The 22,390-nt window shown below is 42.4% G+C and overlaps 1 protein-coding gene across 16 annotated transcripts in view; it reads right to left on the bottom strand.

The window, feature by feature from the left end:
- Window positions 1-1,752: 1,752 nt before the first annotated feature.
- Window positions 1,753-22,390, bottom strand: part of FMR1 (fragile X messenger ribonucleoprotein 1) — a 46,413-nt gene continuing 25,775 nt past the window's right edge. For 4 of the 16 annotated variants that reach the window (XM_040467532.1, XM_040467536.1, XM_040467539.1 and 1 more), the window contains 5 exons: window positions 20,506-20,592; window positions 17,811-18,006; window positions 16,088-16,270; window positions 15,305-15,387; window positions 10,304-12,709 (listed from right to left, as the gene is read on the bottom strand). In XM_040467532.1, the coding sequence (XP_040323466.1) occupies window positions 12,548-12,709; window positions 15,305-15,387; window positions 16,088-16,270; window positions 17,811-18,006; window positions 20,506-20,592 (711 nt within the window). In that variant the 3' untranslated portion in view covers window positions 10,304-12,547. Of the gene's footprint in view, window positions 2,072-10,303; window positions 12,710-15,304; window positions 15,388-16,087; window positions 17,089-17,810; window positions 18,007-20,505; window positions 20,593-22,390 lie in introns of those variants that run through there. The other 12 variants (XM_040467537.1, XM_040467542.1, XM_040467544.1 and 9 more) reach the window with 10 other exon arrangements.

Raw genomic sequence — 22,390 nt, 5'->3', positions numbered from 1 at the left:
CTGGAGTTGGTGACAGTGGCAAAGAAGACGTTGTAAAATGAAGAGGGTCCTAAATAATAATACAAAGTTCAGCATGAGAACTGGAGGCCTTAGATGGGAGGCGGTGGTTTAGAGCCCTGTGGCTAGCTCCTATAGTTAATGTTGGACAGCTTCACTTGCAGTGAGGTATTCAGTCAGAAACAGCAGGAGCTGGCGGCCACAGTGCACACTGCCTAGTCAGTAAATAACACAGAGTTATGCAGGTATCCAACACAAGCAGAGGTAGGGAATCAAGAATATCTTTAGGAGCGAAACCCTAGCTAACTCATTGGTAATCTCCTCAGGTGAGCCTTAGAAACACCTCTTGGTGGGAGGACAACCCATGTAAGGTGGTGATAAACTGTGCCCCCAAAGCCCCCAGGTAGATCCTGCTAATGGCACCAGAAGCTGGGCATATATAGCCTGTGCCCAGTGGATCTTTGATTACTGAAGGGTTGCATGGCTATTCTCAGGAAGCAGGTAACCCTGGATCCAAACAGGAGGCAGGGGAGAGAAAGGGAGGCTGTCTTACTACACAGCAAAAGTAGTCCCGACAGTGGGTGAGAAGAACACAAATGCTGCTTTGAGTTGGGTCCAAGGTGAATCTCTGCACCCATTTAGCATGGACATCACAGGCCATGGACACATGTGTATAGAAAGCTGAGGCAAAGAGTGGCTGAATCCCCTTGCCCGGTAGAAGTAACAGCAGAGGCCTTGCTTGATAGTGAGGGGCTGGTAAGATCCCTCATAGCCAAATCAAATTGGGGGTGACATATCTAGGGTTGTGATAGTTGGCGCTGTGATCACTGCCCCAGACAGGTGTAGTCTGTCCATATCTGGACTAGGAAAAGAGAAGTCCTTTGCCCCTCGATCTTCTACTTTCTTCCCAGGGTTGGACCTGTCCACGCCCAACCAGTTGGGGTCCATGAACTCTCCTCAGGAAAGAACCAGGCCTTATTTTACATCCTCGAGTGAAAAGCTCCAGACAGACCCAGGGCTAACGATTCCCTTACCAAAGGCGATCTCTTGAAATCAAGGATCTTGAAATCAAGATCAAAGGCGATCTCTTGAAACAGTGCAAAGGGGACTTATTGCATGAGGATAAGAACCACAGGAGTATCCTGAGCTTGAAGAGGTATGTGACAAACCCAGTGTCAAAGCTGTCTCCCCAGTGGGAGAGGATACCGGATCCCATTTCAAATTTGTATTCATCGACATTTCCAGGATCTCTTCAGTAAAAACTTTCCAGCTACTCACTACAGTCAATGCAGGTCTAAAAAAAGGGGGGCGGTTATTATTATGTAGTGTGGTGCCACCACAAGTATGCCACTTCAATCTGTTGTGGCGAGCTTAACTGCCTGACAGCCCCAGTTGCTACCCTTCTGGAGCCACTGCTGTTTGTGCCAAGGTCATGTTTCCTGTAGACAATTTCCAGCCAATAATTGAGCACAGTGGAGGTACTAATGCAGATCCATTCCTACGAGTGGAAGAATCCCCGGAACAGGTGACTCTGGCTCAAGAACTTCCGATCAGCCTGGTTGAAGCTTGTCTGGAACTGTATTACAGTCTAAGATCCTTCCTACCCAACCCTCCTTCCTTCCTCTTCTATCTTAAATGTCAGATCTGCATCATGGTCTGAAGTCTCTCTTGACCTTCTCTGGCATGTGGCAAAGGTAGTCTGTCACAGCCTTAAATCCATGAGGGCTATCTGACTGGAGGATGTGAAATGCAACCTTATACCTAGAGAGCATGTTCAAACGATGTAAGGGCAGGAGGCCTATGGGATGTATCTTCCAGCACGAGTCAGTCCTGTCTTCTGCAGTATGACCGAGTTCACCCTGAATTAAATGCTTACGAAGCTGCCAGGGTGTGCAGGCTCTGGGAGTGTCTGTAGCTTCTTTGTAAGGCAAATGAAAGCCCTTCATGGTGGTTTTGTTACTGTGGTGGGTCTGGACATAGATCTGGTAGGTCATCACGGATTTGACTGATGTCTCACGGGCTCAGTTGACGTACTTCATGCAGATGCTTTGCTTTTCTCGGGATGTGGCCCTTCCTAGGAGACAAATACATATGTGACTTATTGAGCTTGTGAGTGATTTGTATTTTTCATCGGGTATGACTTTACCAGTCTCATCCTGGGTCGCCTAATGGCCTGACTAGAGTGAGGCCATGAGCTACAGCCTGTAAGTCTATGAAAAGGTATATTCCATTCATTGAAAGCAGTGCTTTCCAGGTCCACCCATTGTGCAGAGCAACTAATGCCATGGGTGGTCCACACTTACCGTCACTATAACCGATGGCTTAGTATTTTCCTGAACTTGTTCAGCCATCAGCGAAACATGTCTCCTTGGATGGTACCAAGTCTCAAAATGGAGGCCTCTATGAAGCCAGTAACTCGGGCAAAGCAGATAATGGGGGCATGTCAGTACCTATCGAGTGGGTGGCCACCTATTCTTGAGTTGGTTTAGCCCCCAATCAGATGTATCATTTCCATTTCACATTTTTTCAGCTTGTTGTACTTTAGCGATCATTGAGCTACTGTCTTTCAGTTCCAAACTATCCTTCCGTCCTCTGCTCTGCTCTGCTCCGTGAGCCTGGGGCTGGGGCCGGGGCCGGGGCCCTGCACACCACATTTCTCTGTTGCCTGTACTGCCTATTAGGGTCGGCCGATAAGAGGCTCTAGAGGAAGACTGGAAGCCCACGGTTCATGGGTCTTCCCTCTGGCAGGAACGGCTTGCTCCACTAGCAGCAACTGAATTCCATTTCCAGATTTCCCTCCTCTCTCAGAACCGGTATCATCACGTCTCCTCAGAGACACCAGCGTCAACCAGTTGGCTGGCACTCCCTCCTCAGTGCTCTAGGTCCCAGCCCCATGGGGGTCTTCCGGTGAGTTACCAAGGTACCAGAACCAACCAACAGCACCCATTCCTAGAGGTCTGGGTTTCAATTCTGTGGGCCTTTCCTTTGAGCCTCATCTCCTTCCCCCAGGCCTACAGACCCCGCCTCTGTGTCACCTTAATGGTACTGTTTTGAATTTTCAGTCCTTTAATGTCTGCTTAACCATGCTCTATATTAAATTTTCTGTTAAAAGCACTGCTGTGATTTCTATTTTCCCCACTGGACCTTCGCTGATGCCCCTAATCTGATGGAATTTGGTGTAGTGACAGCCCATCACAGGATGGGAATGTTGGAGCTTAGAATCACACTTTTTTTCTTCAGTGAGACAATTTGTCTCCACCAGACCCAATAACTGTCATTCAAAAGGCACGGACCATTCCATTCAGTAGTGGAGAGATGACCCATCTATATATATTGGCAGAGTCTTACTGCCAGGGGCATCAGATGTAAGACAGGCCACAGATACTTAAAACTCTATGGAATCAGAATGAGTTGGGGGTGGGGTAGGGGCAGGTACTGTTTTAGTGCTGCCTGTATTGCTTCTGTGGCTTTACTGCAAGGGGTCTCCAATGTAATTTGGCTCCCAGTATGATGGCTTAGTACAGGTTCTGAAATAACATTCCTGGGTGCAGGATGTGCTGTTTCTAATACCCAAAGGGGCCAAACAGGTGATAAGGGCTCCTTTTGCGTTGCTAGTGTTTGCAAGGCCAACAGTTGTTCCTTATTAGGCTGTGGAATAGCTCTTTGGAAAGCCGCTCAAGCCCCCAAGCTGCTCACTCAAGTGGCCTGGTCCCGGTCTCCGTCCTCACTTAAGGCCTTGCCACCTGTGAACAGCTGTGCTTAGAGAGCATGCATAGAGAGCTGTGAGGGCCACCGTAAAAAACTCATCAATATAATGGAACGGACCTGCCCAACTCATTACTGATATATTGCAATTTTTAAGTATTACTGGGGAAGTTCAAAATACCTGAGGCAGGACAGTAAAGGTAAACTTCATGCTCTGCCAGGTAAAAGCAAAATAACTTCCCTTCTTCCTAGAGAGATCTGGAGAAGAGGATATTCGCAATGTCTGAGGCATCCCGTCCAAAAATAAATGAGCCACATATGTAATATAAAGTTTTCTAGTAGTCCTATTTTAATTTATTTATTTTTGAAATGTTTATATATTTATTTTGAGAGAGAGAGAGAGAGAGAGCATGTGCACACAAGTGGGGGAGGGGCAGAGAGAGAGGGAGACGGAGAATCCCAAGCAGGCTTTGCACTGCCAGGGGAGAGTCTGATGTGGGGCTCCAATCCATGAACTGTGAGATCATGACCTGAACTGAAATCACGAGTTGGACACCCAACCGAGCCACCCAGGCGCCCCTCTAGTAGTCCTATTTTTAAAAATAAAAAGAAGGGTGCCTGGGTGGCTCAGTTGGTTAAGCATCGGACTCTTGATTTCGGCTCAGGTCATAATCTCACAGTTGGTGAGTTGGGAGCCCAGAGTCAGGCTCTGTGCTGCCAGTGCGGAGCCTGCTTGGGATTCTCTCTCCTCTCTCTGCCCCTACACCATTTGCTCTCTCTCTCAAAATAAATCAATAAACTCAAAAAAATAAAAATAAAAATAAAAAGAGACAGGTATAACTAATGTTAGGGAGATAGTTTAGTTAGCCCAATAGATCCAAAATATTAACAATTCAGGATTTAAATATAAAAAATTAGTAAGATAATTTTCAGACTAAGTCTTCAAAATCCATTGTATATTTTACACTGAACAGAACCTCTCAATTCAGACCAGCAATGTTTCAAGCACTCAATGAAGCTGCCACATGTGGCTAGTGGCCAGAGACCTGGACAGTGCAGCTCTAAGGCCACACACCGATTGCCAGTAATGGCCACACTCAGTTCAGCCACCCGTTGGCATATCAGATGCTTTGAGTGCCACGGTGGCCGCTATTAAGACCACAACGATCTGCAATCAGCGGCCACCGACACTGGATTTCCTCACTGGCTAGAGAGGGCTGGGAATTGGAAGACAGTGTGGCCTCCCGCTCCCTCCTGGCAATGGAGAAGCCTTGTGTTTTCTTTCTCACCTAGTGATACGTGATACTCTTTCAACTGCACGATCCTGGCAGGCTTTGGGATACGAGAGGCCCTGCCTTCACGCGGAAAGATGGCAGTACCCACACCCACTCCGCGGGTCGGCACACCAGCATACCCATACCTATTATGCAGGGCAACAAAGGGACCGGTGGCATCTGCAGGGATTGTGCTGAGTCTCTTGGCTGTAAGTGCAACCCATCTTAAATTCTGCCAGGGAAATTCATTTACCGTGCCCTTATCCGGTCCCAAAACAATTATCCTCGGCCTCCAGTGTCTGGTAGGTCCCCGTCTGCTGAATGCTCCCCATACCTCTGCTCTGCGCTACCTGGACCAGGACAGAAATTCAACAATCCCCTTGAAGAGGGCAGAGGACCGGGCCCGGGACCAAGTTTGCTTTTGAATGAACTCAAATCTGAATTGAAGGGTCCTCGAGCAGTTGGACTAGGAAATCAGTTTCTGGGGTGGCACAGAGGCCTGTGGGAGATGGGGAGTCTTTGAAAGTCTCTTTCAGCAGCATGAAGATGGGACTCACCACTTAGCGTCGTCCTCTGGAGGCTTCTCCAAGGACACGCATGAGAGGCTTTGCAGATTTGCTAGCCAGCCAGTGGGGATAACGAATGGCCTGCCTCTCCAAAAGGAATCCCCCCACCCAGGACCTCCTTGCATCAGCTCTCTACTCCCTAGGGTCCTCTTTAATGCCCGATCTCAGATCAGTTACTGTTTGCTGCACGCCTCCCCAGGTTCTCTCTGCAACCTCCTCAGAGTGATGTGGGTTACTTATCAGCCCAGTAGCCTCTGCTTTTCTCATCTATGTCCTTATCTAGGGACCCCTTTGATCCAGACCCAGAGCCATCACAAGCGGCCTGAGGGAGCCTCCGAAAAGAGTGCTCTTCTCCTGCCTTTCCACTTTTGCTGAGACCTGGGGCCCCTTCAGGGCCCCTTATCTCATCTCCCCCGCTTTGGATGGGGCCTACTTCACACCCCAGAGGACTATCCCTGGCAGGAGTAAAATTAGGGAGGTCTTCCTGGGGTAAGACGCCACCAGCTTTTCCAGCACTCCCTGAATTAAAGTCATTTGGTCACCAGTTACCCCCGGTGCCCAGGGTTTTCATATAACCATGCTAGGATAGCAAAGCGCCTCAAAGCCCTGTGACCTCAGCAGGGGTCTCACTTTGCATTTAGCGCCTCAGGAATGTCTCCTCCTTGTGGCTGTGTGAAACTGATTTCTACGAGCATCCGATTCAAGCACAGGGCAGGCACGCTTGCTCTCTCCCCATCGGTCAGACCAGCCAATTCACTCGGCAAAAGGGAATCCTGCGGTAAACCCCAAATGCTGGCCACTCAGTGTCACTTACCGCACGGGTGCAGCTTCTTCACCATGTAAGCGGCACAAGCCTCAAGGGATGACTGTTGGCACAAGTCCATTTGCCTGTCAGTGTACCTCAGGCCCACCCCCCACAAGCCTCTGGGTGGTGCACTGCACAGTGACAGGTGTCACATCTAGGAGGTCAGATTGCATCTGCTATTCTTTTTGTTAAAATAGTATAAGAGGGAGAGAGAGAAACGAGAATGCACAGGGGAGGGGCAGAGAGAGAACCCAAAGCAGGTTCTGCACTGTCAGCACGGAGCGGGACATGGGGCTGGAACCCACCATCCGCGAGATCACGATCTGAGTGGAAACCAGAGTCAGATGCCTCACCAACTATTCTAATGGCGTATGGAGCCAAGGGCTCTTTCCCCCCCGATTTCTTTCTTCTTCCGGCTCACGGGGCTGGCGGCCTTGGGGGTGCAGAGGGACCAAATGGTTTCAACCGCCTTGCACGGAGGACTTTCCAGGGCCCGTGAGGCACACGGAACGGCCGTAAGTGAGCACGGCAATACCACGTTCGCCAGTGCTTTCTGCTCAGCCAGGCTTCCCACTGCTAGCCCTGGGAAGGTTGTCTCTATCTGGGTATGGCTGAGATGATCCCTTTTGCAGTTTCCAAAAAGCCAGAGCTGGAATAAGTGGTGTTTGCCTCATGCCGGGCACCATCTGTGAACCAGCGGGTGAAGGCACACGGCACAACACCACGCAGAAGGAAGAAGTTTTACAAAGGGAAAATTACCAGCCAGAAGAGGCACACGGATGCCCATTTTCTGTTGCAGTGACACGTAAAGGTCACGGCGTTGCTGGCTGCACCTTGGGGCTGTACTCCGGGGGAAGGTTATTTCTTCTCTGGGAGTCTATCTACCTTTTCACAGGGCAAGCCTGATAATGGCTTTGTCCGCAGAGGATCAAATCGGGGCTTAAAACTGCCAGCTGTCAGGGGAGGTGTCTGGGAACACACACCGCTAGCGCCCGTGACCTTGTGGGAAGCTGGATTTGGGCTGTGGGGCAGAGGAGCCTCCTGGAAGTTATTTGGGCCCAGTCCCTCCCGCTAGCTGGTTACAAGGTAACTTGGCAGGGGCTTCCAGAGTCATGGGGCAATCCTGTCTGTCCCACACTTCAAGTGGGAATCTGAACATTTAAGACTCTTCCAAGGCTCCCTAAAGTCCAACCTCTAACGTGGCATCACAAGCGTCCCTGACAATACCTCGTCTCACCTCTCTCTCCCTCAAATTCTGTGTCCTAGCCACACAGAACTCTTGGAAGCTTTCCGAACACAGACTTTCTCATGCCTAGATTAATGCCCACAGCACCCTTATATCTGGCTAACTCCTCCTCCAATCTGTTTTAAGGAAGATTTCACTTCAAAATGCTCATCACTCATCATCAGGGAAATACAAATCAAAACCACAATGAGATACCACCTCACCCCTGTCAGAATGGCTAACGTGAACAACTCAGGCAACGACAGATGTGGCCAGGATGCAGAGAAAGAGGATCTCTTTTGCATTGTTGGTGGGAATGCAAGCTGGTGCAGCCACTCTGGAAAACAGTATGGAGGTTCCTCAAAAAACTAAAAATAGAACTACCCTACGACCCAGCAATTGCACTACTAGGTATTTATCCAATGGATACAGGTGTGCTGTTTCGAAGGGACACATGCACCCCCATGTTTCTGGCAGCACTACCAACAATAGCCAAAGTATGGAAAGAGCCCAAATGTCCATGGATGGATGAATGGATAAAGAAGATGTGGTATATATACTGGAGGGGTTGTGGGAGGGGGGATGGGCTAAATGGGTAAGGGGCATTAAGGAATCTGCTCCTGATATCATTGTTGTACTATATGCTAACTTGGATGTAAATTAAAAAAAATAAAAATAAAAATAAAAAGATTTCACTTCACCGGAGAAGCTCTTTACTAAGGCTCCACACCACCCCAATTTGGGCAGGTCCCCCTATGTGCTCCCACCTCGGGCTGTGCATTTTAGCACTTAACGTACCATATGCTGAAACTGCCCATTCATTCAAGCTCTCCCACTTGACAGTGAGCTTCTTGAAGGTCCGAGAAATTATTCCTGTACCCCCAAGAAGCCTGTGAAATGCCTGCTATATAGTAATTACTCAGGAACTATTTAATGAGAACCAGATGAAATCTGGTGGGTGGTTCATTACCACTGACTCTCTGTAGCTTTCTCCATATAAAACACGAATACTTATTAATGCATGTACAACTTTGCTGCTGGGATACCTTAGCAACCATTTATTTAACCCACGGAAAAACTGAAACATGAAGATGAAATGGCTTACTCAGTTATCACAGAGTTAGTCTATGCCCTGATTAAGTGTGGAATCTATCCAGCAATTCCCTTTTCCACAGAATAACTGCCTATGTCCATTTCTATCATGTACACATACTGTTCTTTGATGCAGTATCTTACAGGTTTTGATTTCCAGGGAAATCTGACAAAGACGCCCTGAGTATTTACCAAAGTGACTTTATACCTGAAGAAGTAACACTGGAATTTTTTTCCTCTCCACATAAGCCATCCAAGTTCCGAACTACACTGAATGATCATCACACGCCCCAATTCCCAGGATTCTGTGTAATCATATGCTGTTGACACTCCGTCTTCCTCCCAATTTTCAACCTATCCCTGCAATCCAGTGTATGGTATACACAAATTGGTGGGAAAACCTTCAAGCACTAAATTTTGAAGCTTACGCTTTAATCATTTAGCAGGTGCAACTTGCAAAGTTTTAATGCCTCTCCCATGAACAAAATTCCTTAGCATAAAAAAACAGGATTTCCCCATTTCTTCATGGCAAGTTCTCAGAAAGAAATGGCAGAGAAAATTTCTAAATAGCCCCAAATAAAATTTTTAAACAGTCCGAAACAAAAATACAGTGGAAAAGATGTTCAAGATTTAAATACTGGTACCTGTTAAGCCTTCTGAGCAATTAAGACTAGCATCTGCTAATGGCGATTTCAAAATAACTGGTTACCGGAGGCATGAGGGACAAATGGACTCAACAGGGATCAAGTCAATATACTGACTCTAAAGGGCACTGTACTGCTACCCACCAGGAGCTCTAAGATCATGACCAGATGAGAGAAATGCCTGAGTGAGCCAAGTTGAGTCTCAAGGCTGATGCCGTAAACAGGCTATTCATAAGGTAGCACTGAAAACCACGGTGAAACCAGAAAATCCCATCGAAATCACTCATGGATTGTTTATGCCTACACCACATCTAATGTACTGTGTTCAGCTCTTCTGGCCCCGGAAGAGCCCAGAACTCGGCATCACAGGTAGCAGAGAACCAGAGAGGCAGAAAACCAAGATTTTTCAGAGGGGAGCGGGGGGGTGAGGGGGGAGAGGTAGGACATCACTGTAGGCACTGTCCTGCATTATTAAATCATTTTTGGATTTGACTCTATCACCTCTCCATTTCTACCCTATTTTCTAGGCTGTGCCAGTTTTTTGAAGTGACCATAATAGCCAATTCAGGCACATTCTACCTACAAACCTGTCATTTATTATGGAGATACTGACATCCAAAGTTTTGCTTTCTTTCTGAAATGACATAGACACATTTAGTATTTCCCAAATGGAAGGATATATTTATGCGTGCACAGACAGGAGTATGTATTTAATATGGTTTGGTGGTACCCTATGTACTTAATGTGTTGAAATCTTTAACTGGGAATATGGAGAACCATTTTCCAATAGCCATGCTTCTGCCTTTTAAGGGCACATAAAACATTATTTGCAAGGCATATATGCTTTGCATGATAAATAACTCCCCCCGCCCCGACAGTGCTAAGTTTTGTTATATTTAGAAATTTAAGACCAGGAGCAAACATCTGTCAGACTAATTTTTTGCTTTTTCATAAGTGCAACTTTTTAATAAAAATTTACATCTAGATAAACAATCTTCAGATTTTTGAAACTTTAATAAGATTTTAAAAACATCAGGACTTAGAACTGAAAAACACACACGTTTAGCACACAAATATTGTAATACGAATCAACTCCAACTCCATTTGAAAACATGTGAATCAAATTACAGTTATAGAAGTTAGTTAATTCACATTTAAGCAAGTTAGCGCCTTGCTGAATTCAGCCTTTGTAAAAAAAGAGACTTAGTGCATATTGTAATGGCACAATGTGCTTTTGTACCATTTTGATTTTTTTTCCACCTTATTTAACAAGATCAAGTTCTTGAATGTTGGTAGAGAACAGCTAACTTCCTATGACATGTGAAACTTCCAGTGGTAACAGTTACATTTTGTAACACTTTCTATAGATTTCTTTTCCTATCTTAAAATTTTAAAAGCAATCATTTGTAAGGATTGCATCAACATCAATTTAGCAGAGGAAGATCAAACTTTATTGAAACTGCTTGCATACAAAATATATTGCACTATAACCAAACAAATGTCAACATAAAATCCAATCTGTTGTCGCTAATATGTACAGAGAATATTGCCCAAGAGCAGTTACATTACAAGGTCATTCTACCTTGGTTAATTATCTACAGTATTTTAAACCAAACAGCTTACAGATGATGTGTGCAAGGTACCAATTTCTGTTTTCAAATACTATACATTCCCAGAATAAATAACTAAAAATCAACATTAATGTTTGGCAATACTTTTAAAAGACTTTTTAATATTCTTGAACTCATGTGCAGTTTGTTGCCATTTTATATGCTTATTTGTATGCAAGGAAAAGTAACTATAAAATGAAAATTCAAAGAAACAAACTCACAAAAGACATCAGAGGCAGAACTTCGGTTTGCACGGCTCTGTACAGATTCAGTGGTACCCCTACTTGGAGTTATTTTTTAAGAAAAATATAACATCTTAAGAGTGAAGGTCCTTCACGTATTTTTCCTCAGTAAATTTCATTCATAAAAATGACTCAAAAACAACCAAAACCCAACACATCAAAAAACAAAAGAAAAAAAAAAAACTAAAGAAAAGTATTTGTTAACCAATTCTAGTCAGCTTTCCAAATCCTCTTATACATTAGACCTAATATCTCAAAGTTTACAAACATTTAACCTGCTTCCAATGTTTCTTAGACAAAGTACCTGTACTTCACAGGATTATTATGCACACATGAAAATGACCTTCCTATCTCCCCCAAATAAGCTTGAAATTAAAATATGAAAAACTTCACAAAACTTGGGGAGGACAAAATAAAAAAGGCTAAGGTAAAATTGGTCATCAGGCCAAAGAGCAGGCATATCCTACTACCTTTCGACCAGGAAGATTTGTTCCTAGCTGAAAACATTTTAGCCTCTCAAATGAAAAGATAGTTATTTCTTCTCCTGTCTATACAGAAAAATTACACATCCCTCTCAATAACACTATTTGTCAAACTTCAGTGCAACAAAACAAAAACAGAAACAAGTTCTATTCTTTATACTGCCTAACCTGATGTTTCTGTAAGGAAAAAAATATGGAAAGCATGCATTCTTCTATAAAGTACTAATGTTTGACAGGGTTTGCTACATCTTTAACATTTAGTGTTTCCAACTTATCTTCCCTGAACTCTGCATCCAAATATAATATTCCTACCTGCCAAGATATAAAAAAGGCACAGATCATACAACTTTTTTTTTTTTTTTTTTTTTTTTTTTGCTAATGAAAATGACAAACGTCACATCACACACATCTCAGGGTCCACTAAAATACTGGAAAAGTGGACCAAACATAAATTGACACAGGACATGAAATGACATAGTATTTCATGGACTTCTATAGGAGATTAAAAACGGAAGTGATTACCAACAAAGCTATTTATTCTGAAAAACTGAAATGTACTGGCGAGTTCTCACCCAATGCAGGAAAATGGTCCAAATTAACAAAAAAATATCACTGCTCAATCCTTTAAAAAATAAACCAAACTAAAATCCTGCCCTGAAGTGCTGAAGTATACTTAAAAGCAACGTTTCAAAATTTCAAGGTATCTTTTTGTGCAAATCTGGAAATTGTTGCTTATGACCAATACCAAAAAAAAAAAAAAAAAATAAGATTCTTAACAGAATTTGTGTTCATTTCATGCCCTGTGCCATCTTGCCTACTATTTGTCTTTGGCCTAACAAAGTTTTCTAATATGGAATAAGAGTTATGGAAATGGTATAGGAAATGTAACTTCAGAATGATGCAGTTTAGGGTACTCCATTCACAAGCGGTTGCTGACCATCCACGTTGTCTGGCTTTTCCTTCTTCTGGTTACGGTCTTTACCCGTGCGCAGCCGATTACCTTCACTGGAGGTATTCTGTAATGTTTTAGTGTGGACACTCCTTTCATTATTGCAGTCAACTCTGATCTAAAACAAGTTATAGTTGTTATATACACAAACCATATCCTATTGTAATCTGTAATTGGCCTGACAAGAAATTTAAGCCTGAAGTGTAAGTTCCATGTGTTAAAAGGGGAAATGTGGGTGAGAATAGAAGTGCAAGAAATTAAGGTCAGGTAGGAGCTCTATTTAGTTTATGATTTTAAAACACTCTTCTTCTTTAACTGGAACACACTGGTCATCTCACTGCGTCCAAAGTTAGACAAAAACTCACAATCCTACCGTGTCTTCTAAGCAGAAGAAAACAGTGAGAAAGAAATAATTAAAATGAATTACTATTACCAATTACGATAATACATACTTATAATACCAGAGTTCAAAAGAATGGGTTTGTGGAACCCAAGAGGGACACAAATTGATGCCTTCCTATTTCACCTTTACCAAGGACAGAACTCGACAAAGGTGGTAACTAGCCTTGGTTTACACCTTAATTATCTACCATGGGTCTGATCAACTTTCTCTACTGAGGCTCCCACTGTCTTACAGTAGAAAAATCTGTGTTGGTTTCTTATAGCTTGTTCAGTAAGGCAGGGCAGATGATCGTACAATTTGAACCCTGTCTGAAGAATAGTAACGGTACAGGGAAATCTGATAACACTAACGCGTGGAAGGACTGGACTCCCAACATGCGTGTAAAGAGGAAGGTAATTTAGAAATGATATTCTAAGATTTATATAACAGTTTAAGTAGCAACACGGAACACTTAAAACACTGCTAACAGAATTCCAGATGCTGTATAAAAAGAAGATAATATTGACCAATGGGCTTAAAATACTAGAAATATCGATCTGTTTCAAGTGCAAATGCTACATATGTCAGAATGGCTTGCCGTAATTTCAAAGTGCATTTAACTGTTGGTTACGGTGTGTATTTTTTTAATGTTTATTTATGAGAAAGAGAGAGCGCGTGCACGTGAGCGAGCGAGCACACGCGCACACTCGAGCATTGGGGAGGGGCAGAGAGAGGAAGACAGAGCATCCCAAGCAGGCTCTGTGCTGACAGCAGAGAGCCCAACTCCGGGCTCGAACCCACAAACCGTGAGATCATGACCCGAGCCGAAGTCAGACGCTTAACCGACTGAGCCACCCAGGCGTCCCTCAGTGTATATTTTGAAGTGTTTGGTTGTCAAGGGTTTACTTTGATTTGGATCTACTCCCCTACACAAAAATGCAACCTTTTTATTTGATGCTCTGTTTTACTCTGAAGTATAATTATGAATATGCACCCTTTTTAACTAGTATGATCAGATTGCCAACTTCATCCAACATGTCACTTTAAGTGGGTAATGACACGACTGGCACATAAATGCCTTACATCTTTGTAAAGCCCATGTATGTACACTATTCCAGCAACCTCTTTATCTAGGCCTAAGGTCTTTTCTACGCTGCTCCTTAAGTACTTGCCAATAGTTAACACCTACTTAGGTCTTATTCTGTCATGAAGTTTCTGCTGTTAAAAAGCATCTCACTAATTTTGGGTGTTGGTCCCAAACCAATCCGTAGTTAATAAGGAACCGTAACTACTTGGATTAAGAATTAAGAGTTAAAGTGGGCATCTGAGTGGCTCAGTCAGTTGAGCATCCGACTCTCAGTTTCGGCTCAGGTCATGATCCCACGGTTCGTTGAGTTCGTGCCTGACGTCGGGTTCTGTGCTGACAGTGCAGAGCCTGCTTGGGGTTTTCTCTCTCCCTCTCTCTCTGCCCTTACCCTGCTGGGTGCTGTCTCAGTCTCTCTCAAAATAAATAAACAAACTTAAAAAAAAAAGATGAATTAGGAGTTAAAGAAGTAGAGGAGAATATGGGTTCTGGAAATCAGACACCAGGGTTCAAGTATCACTCCACTGTACGCTAACTATGGGACCTCTTGGCAAAGGACTGAATCTTTCTAAGCTTCAAGTTTACTCGCCTATAGAATAGACAAATGAAACTACCTCAGGGGGCTGCTGTAAGATTAAAGGAGATAACATGCACACAAAGCACTCAGGAACGGTGCCAGACAAGCTCGGGTAATTTTAAAAATTTAACAATGGGTTCAGTGTAGGTGATGACCCACTGAGGTGGGATTCTCAGGATAGAGGCTGGCTATGAACAAGCAGCTGACAGATTCAGCATGTACTAGCTGAACATGATCAGCCCTGTCTGTCACGATTATTACCTAGGAGACAGACACCTTCTTTTCCTCACTTTCTAGAGAGGACCCCCTAGCCCTGCACCTCAGGGGAGGAGGGATCCACAGGGCTTGCTCAGGTTTCTCTCTCATTACATTCCAGGATGTTCCTTTGCTCAGGGGAATTGGGAGGAACCACCAATGTGGTAATGTGGTCCTAATGAGCTCTCAAAGTCTTCACAAATGCTTAAGACTGCATATTCTCTAGAGAAATCTTCTCTGAACACTTGTCACAAAGATCTAAGATTGCCCACAGTTGTGATGTTGAAAGGAAAATACTTCACGTGTACCAGTATTGCAACTTTTGAACATGTTTAAAAATCAAGCAAAACCAACTTCTATATGTCAAACTGCAGCAATCCAAATAATTTAGAGGTAAAGAGACGCACAGCTTTACCTGGAGGGATCCATCTCCTGTTCTTCCTTTAGCCTCTCTTGGATTACGCGGGCGATTATCGGTTCGGGAGTGATCGTCGTTTCCTATAGGGTCATTTTCAAAAGGATCAACAGTTACTGACTTTGGCATGCTTATTGGAAGTTCTTTATCCCTATGTTCTCAACTTATTCAGACCCCGGAATCGAAAATATATAATCAACAACCTAGTGATTCCAGCCACACAATGCTTAGAAATCTAGCATGCTACCCAGGAGACGATATTTCAAAGGCATTACAATTCTGCATCCACTGTGTCAACCTGTGCTAACGATCAGATGTTATGTGTAGAATCCCCAAAGAAGCTGAACTAGTTACCAGTGTTTGTTCATATATTTATTCCACACAAGCCATAGGAAGGCTGTCTAATGTTCTGTCAATCACTGCTGAGCCTTTCGTCAGGTGACCAGTACAAAACAGGAGAAATGGGGTTTCAGTAACATGTCCTTGAATCAGCAAGATTTCTCACAGAACTTCAGACAGTTGTGACAATTCACCTTTATTTATTAAGAAATGAAAACTGAGGAGTCTGGGTGGCTCCATCAGTTGAGCGTCTGACTTGGTTTCAGCTCAGGTCATGATCTTGTAGTTCGTGGGTTGAGCTCCGCATCAGGCTCTATGCTGACAGCGTGGAGCCTGCTTGGGATCCTTTCTCCCTCTTTCTCTCTGCCCCACCCTGGCCGCGTCTCCCTCTCAAAATAAATAAATGAAAAAAAATTACAAGACAGGAAATGGAAACCTCTGTACCTTTGAAGCCACCTCCGCGTCCTCTTCCTCCCTGTCCTCTTCCTCCACCACCACGCCGTCGACCGTCTCCTCTGCGCAGAAAGTTCTCCCTCTCTTCCTCTGTTGGAGCTAATGACCAATCACTGAGTTCATCTCTGTGGTCAGATTCTGTTTCAGAAGCATTTGATGCTTCAGAATTAGTTCCTATCGAGAGTTAAAAGTTATATACCGTTGTCCGACTTAAAAAAAAAGTTAGGTTAACAGAAGCTTCCAGAGACGTTTCAGGGGTAATCCAATACTCTTCCCAAATTTATAAGCCCAAAGAGTATTATCACCTTCCATTTTGTAAAACAAATTATCTTAAATTCAAAATGAAGGGTTTCACAATGTTTGACGTAATTTTGGTTTTAAACATTTTTGGTTCTCGTTAAGAAGAATAACAGGTATTTTATTAACCATCTAAGTTCAAACCTGAGTATGCCACATCATTAAACAGCTGTGCTCCTTTAAACATCTGCGCTCTCTGGAGGAAAAGTTGTCTACAACAGTTAAATGCAATACCTTGATAAACAAAACCTCTATAAAGAGAGTTCCTTTTAACAAGGTTTGGCCCAGGGACAGAGGGGAATGCATACATTTTGCTCACCTCTGAGAGGGTGGCAAAGACCACCATGGCAACTCTCTCAGGGAAGGGTCTTTTGTGGAATCAGGGATTGAACTTAGCTCAAGGGGGATGTGCTCACCTGGTCCACAACCTTCCCTCCCACTCCCACTGGAATAATTTATCATTAATAAAGGTATTATTAAGATAAACTCATTATGCATGAGGGGTGGGTTAATGATATAGGGGATGGGAGTGGGGGCAAAGAGCTCCACGGTGAGGTGGGACTCCAACAGCAAAAAGAACACACTGTTGGGAGAGGGGTTAGGGGTTAGGTTCAAGGTTGGCCTTAGGAGTAGGTGTCTCTCTCCCCCACTCCAGAATATCAACTCTACTACCTCTCTCTCTTCCTCTGTTGGAGCTAATGACCAAATATAGCTTCACCATTATAGCTTCTTTCCTGTGGATCTTGAAGGCTTTTCCATCTTAAAGAGTTCCTTTTTGAAATGCAAATATTTGTGAGATGGATTATACCTTATACCATTATTAGCAAGTTACATAGTAGATACACAGTTGAGCAAGAAAGACAGTAGGCACTGGCAGGTGGGGACAGTGTTGTTCAGTGAAAGGTACTGGGAGAGAAGAAAGAAGCACTGACAGAAGAGCTGGGAAGGCAAAGAGAAACTTTGCCTGCTTCTTGACTGTGCCTAGGGCTGACTTTGGCCATGACACTCAAAATCACCTTATGAGCCATAGGATGCAGAGCCCTGATTTACACAGTCCATCCAGCAAGTATGACCAGCACATGCCTGACAAAAAATGAGCCACAGTACACAAATGAAAAAAATTTTGGCTATACAGTAATAAAATCAGGAAAGGCCTTAAGAAAGTCATCAACACACAAGGGCTTAAAGCAGATTTATCCCCGGTCAGAACGTGGACAGAACTCACACCTGCCCTGTAAACTGTGTGCGGTATCATCAGTTTTTAAGTCTAGGTCTCTTGCAACACAATTTGACCCACTGTGAATTGGAAACCATGTAGTGAGAAACCGTTATAATGGGGTTCTAATGAATATTAGAGATTAGCAGCTATTAAGTCTAGGAACAGATAAAGTTACTGAGTAAAATGCTTAGTTTGTACCTGAAGTATATCCAGGACCGCGTCTGCCGTGCCCCCTATTTCTGTAAGGTCTACTACCTCGACCCATTCCTTGACCATCATCAGTCACATAGCCTTTTTCCTTATCTGTACGATTTGGTGGTGGTCTAGAACTAGCTCCAATCTGTCGCAACTGCTCATCAATTTGTAATCTCTCCAAACGCAACTGGTCTACTTCCTATTTAAAATATACAAGATAACAGTAAAAATAATTTGACATTTTACTTAATAATACCTTTCTCCTTTTCATCAGATAAAAAAAATATACTGGAAATATTTCAATTTCAGCTCTAAATTTATAGTAAACACTGTTACACAGAATTATCAGGAAATTGAATGGTCTCCTTACAAAGAAAAATTACTATAGATAACAGATTATTGATGACCATGATTAGAGATACAACAAAAATACTCAGCATTAAAATTCTACTGAATAGAATTTGACGTTGTTTGATTTGGCGCTATAATCCAATAGAATCTCTTAAGGCACAGATACGCTAGTTTGGGGACTTCTTGATGACAGGATATCGAATAAAGCAACTCTAAAATACAGGCAAATGACAGTTAAGGCTTACCCAGCTAACCTTAAAAATCACACACTGTAAATAATCTTAATTGAAATATACTTGCCAGTTAATATCTTAATTTATGAAGCACTGAGTTTGAGCTATCGTCTGCTTTCAAAGAAAATATCCTATGGTACATCTTTGGATGCAATTGTACAATTAAGGAAAAGTTATTTCCAATGAACTGAAAAATGCTCACATGCCTTATATGGTGGGCGGGGGGACGGCTATTTAAGAGCTGACCAAACAAGTTAGGTCTTAACATCATGCCTTGAAACTTCTTAAAGACTGCAGCTCTGCTAGAACGAGTACAATGAACAGTATTGATGTTGATCAAAATATACACCCGGGGTCCACTGACAGACCATTACACACAGTGCTTCGGATATGCTGGGTTCTGTCATATCCAGATAAAGTCCCAATTCTAACCCTTGTCCTTCAATCTACCCATACACATCTCCTTTACTGGCTTTAGGGAACTGGATCCATAACTCTAGTGGTACCGGGTGTCTGAGTAAAGCACAGGCCATCACAGGGACTGTCTACGTGGACAGTCACTGGATAAGCCCCTGTGTTAAGCTAAGTTCTTAATCTTGCTTGTGGAAGCTTCTGGAAAGGAAAGGGCAGATAGTTTGATCTGTGCTCTGAACCAGAATTTCTGTTTTACGAGGGACCTGAGCAAAGGAGAGACTGCGTGAGTGGCTTACTCCAAGAGTATAGTTATAGCTCATGGAATGGGTGGGTGTATCTTGCAAAACAGAATGGTGGTCCAGGCTATCCCAGTGGGGCAAAGCAGTCACCTTTTGGTGAGAGATGCCAGGCCCAATCAAGGGAAGATCTGGTGATGGAAAGAATGGCAACAGGACAGCTGCTGATAACCAAAGATATTCAATTGTGAAGAGTAAGTAAAAAGATCTAAAAAAGAACATTAGTCAAAAGAACAAGGGATTGGTTACAATGCAACCCTAACTCTCCAGGTCATTGGAATTCTGTAAGCTAAGAATATGAAGAAACACATACAACAGATTACAAATAAAACACACTTTAAAACAAAAACAAAGAAGCAAACCAACGGGGTACCCTACCCATGCAAACCTTGCTGGATGAAACCTTCCCACTTTCAATTAGTAACTGACCACCAGAAGGAGGAATGCAATGCCTAGCTATTGCACTTTTTCCTTCCTTATTTGCATCCAAGTCAAAACTGTTTCTTTCTTTCAAGAAATCAGCAAAAATGTTAAGATAGCATCATAAATAAAATAGGAAGTTAGATTATTTGTAAAAGACTATTTAGTACCAGTCACTTGTAATTTTGATGTATATGGATATAAAGAAGAAATTAGAACAGTGACATGGGTAAGACTCCATTTCATTGAACTATAGAACATTCAGGCCAAAAGAAATTTTAAAAACCATCAGGTATAGGGAGAAGTGACTTGCCTAAAGTCACATAAGCTAGTTCATGGCAGAAGACAGACTAGAAGCAAATCACTACACTGCCAATTAAAGTGCTCTTTCCACTATACCTTGTGGCCTCCTACTTCCTGATTTCCAGTTGGCAATCTAGGAGGCATAACTGTACAAATACTAACTACAACGAGCATCTACAAGACACAAATTGTTTACATTCTGTATAACGGAGCATAGAGAAAAATACAAGGGGTAAACGTTTAAACATAGGACTTCATAAAACACTGGGATTTCCTTGATAAATGACATAAAAAGGGACAAACAAAGCCAAGTGTTACAGACACAAAATTTGGCCTGGAAAAAAGTCACAAAGGCTAGAAAGGATCAACTGAATGAAAAGGCTATGTACAGGAGTATCTAAATTGAATGTAAGGGTTAAACAGAAGAATAATGGGAAATAAGGGAATTCATTGAGAACTGGGATACCGGTCCTTAGATTTATGATGACAGAAAACTGACTTTTGTTTTCAGAAAGAATATAATATAATAAGCAAAACAAAGCGAGTATTTTCTCTATTACCTTTTACAGGTCACTCATCGTAATGTACAGGCTAGAATGAACCTTCACTGATGAAAGATACTGTGGAGTTTTTATATGTTAGCACAAAAGGATCACAAGTTAAAATTCTTCTTGTTCTCACCTTTAAATAGTTCAGGTGATAATCCAGAAGAACAGTGGCATTAGCAATGCTGTCCTTTGTTCCCACAAAAACAAATGGTACCATACCCTGAAAAATAAATGGCAACAATGATCCTATAGTATTAATAATGGATTAATCTGAAAAAATGCAAATAATGACTAAATTCCTAGCACAGGGCCTGACAAACAGTAGGCACGCAAATGTTTGTTGAAAATATAAAGCAACATCTAGAAACAAAAGTAGTTGGTACATTTTACACATCTACTGTAATGATAAATCAATATGGCAACCTCTTGAGTGCAACAGATTATTGTGTTTTAAAGACTATTAAATGTTGGCAAAATCACAAATTATGTAATTCCAAAGTATACAAGCTCTGACAGAAGATGCATAAACAAAACAAATACTTTAAAATAAAATAAAATAAAATAATTAATATACTACAGGTTTTATCTATATCAAATTCTTTAAAGAGAAATTCTAAGTTAAATACTAGGGCACAGAAGTAAAAACTAAATCAACTTTGCTAACCAAGTCAAGAGTACAAACAAAACACAAACAAAAAGAATTAGAATAAATTAAAAGGAACTAATTATTCTGTGCGGGATGGGGAGGGGCAGAGGCAGATTGATGAGCACAAAATTTAGCATTTCAATACATTTTAATACTGTACTCTAAAAATAGTAAAAGGTAGAATCATATGGAAAATATGATCTTTTCTCAATGGTACTTCTTTCATATAGAGATGTTTTTAAAAAGGAGTATATTAAAATTTTATACTTCTAGCCCATCAGTACAAATGAGAAAAAAATTTTTTCTAGTCACAAGTTATAGGTGTCGTGCAAACTAATACCTGGCAATTATGACATTCAAAGTTTGATGATACTTCATTTTATTACTGAAGAAATACATATGATTGCTGATATTCACACATGACTATAGTAAACCATACGGTGGCTTTGACGAGGATATAATTTTCTAGGCAAAGTTTCTAAGTATGAAAAGCCAAGACGCTGTCTCTTTAGTAAGTATCACTCTTTGAAAAAGAGCATTCATTTGATAGGTGTGACTGCTTTTGCTTGCCTGCTCAGTAGACAGCATCTTAAATGTATGTGAGGCTGGAACAGGTTTTTTTTTCTTTTCCCTTCCACATGAACCTGGCTGTTGACGGGGAACAAAACTGAACAATTAGGAAATACTGCTTGTAGAATGACCTTCATTTGGTAGGCAAGGCACCGCTTCCTAGTAGCAATGATCACCTAAGAGTCAGGTGCTACAGAAGACCCATGGGCTTCATATGGGTTTTTGTTTGCATTGAGTAACACATAGACTACTGAAATAATCAGGACTATGAATCAGATCTCCTTTCCTCAAAAACACCTTTGACTGTTTTTTTCCCCAACTGATGTCGTTACAGAAGCAGTTAAATCTTATTATTTTCCAAAATGTCATATAATGAAATGCTACAGTCTTCCCTCTGGATCATGTATGACCAAAATAAACCTTAAAACCTTATGTCACAGATTTAGTCTGATCAACTTTGCAGCAAATAATTTTATAACGTTTTCCCTTTTCCCCATGTCCAAACTGTTGTACCCAAGTGCCACTCTAATTTGAGCACATCACTAGTGGACCAGAATAGTAAATTAAAACAAAGATGGGCAAGAGCACAATGGTGGCCTTCAATATAGACACCCGGAGAAAGGGACTCCCTGACTGGCGTAAGAACTGGGCTCCCCAGCAGAGAGGAATATCCGATCCACTTGTGGTTATATGTCCCTTTATAAAATGGCATTTTTGCTTTTAATCTCTGGTAAGTCATAACATTTTCCCCATAAACAGGTCTCTCTGGCCACTTAGGGAGCCCTGTCCTCAAGGAACTCAT

The sequence above is a fragment of the Herpailurus yagouaroundi genome, unplaced genomic scaffold, assembly GCF_014898765.1.
Source record: "Herpailurus yagouaroundi ecotype Mexico unplaced genomic scaffold, PumYag 67503, whole genome shotgun sequence".
NCBI lineage: Eukaryota > Metazoa > Chordata > Mammalia > Carnivora > Felidae > Herpailurus > Herpailurus yagouaroundi.
This window is presented reverse-complemented; position numbering and strand designations above follow the sequence as displayed.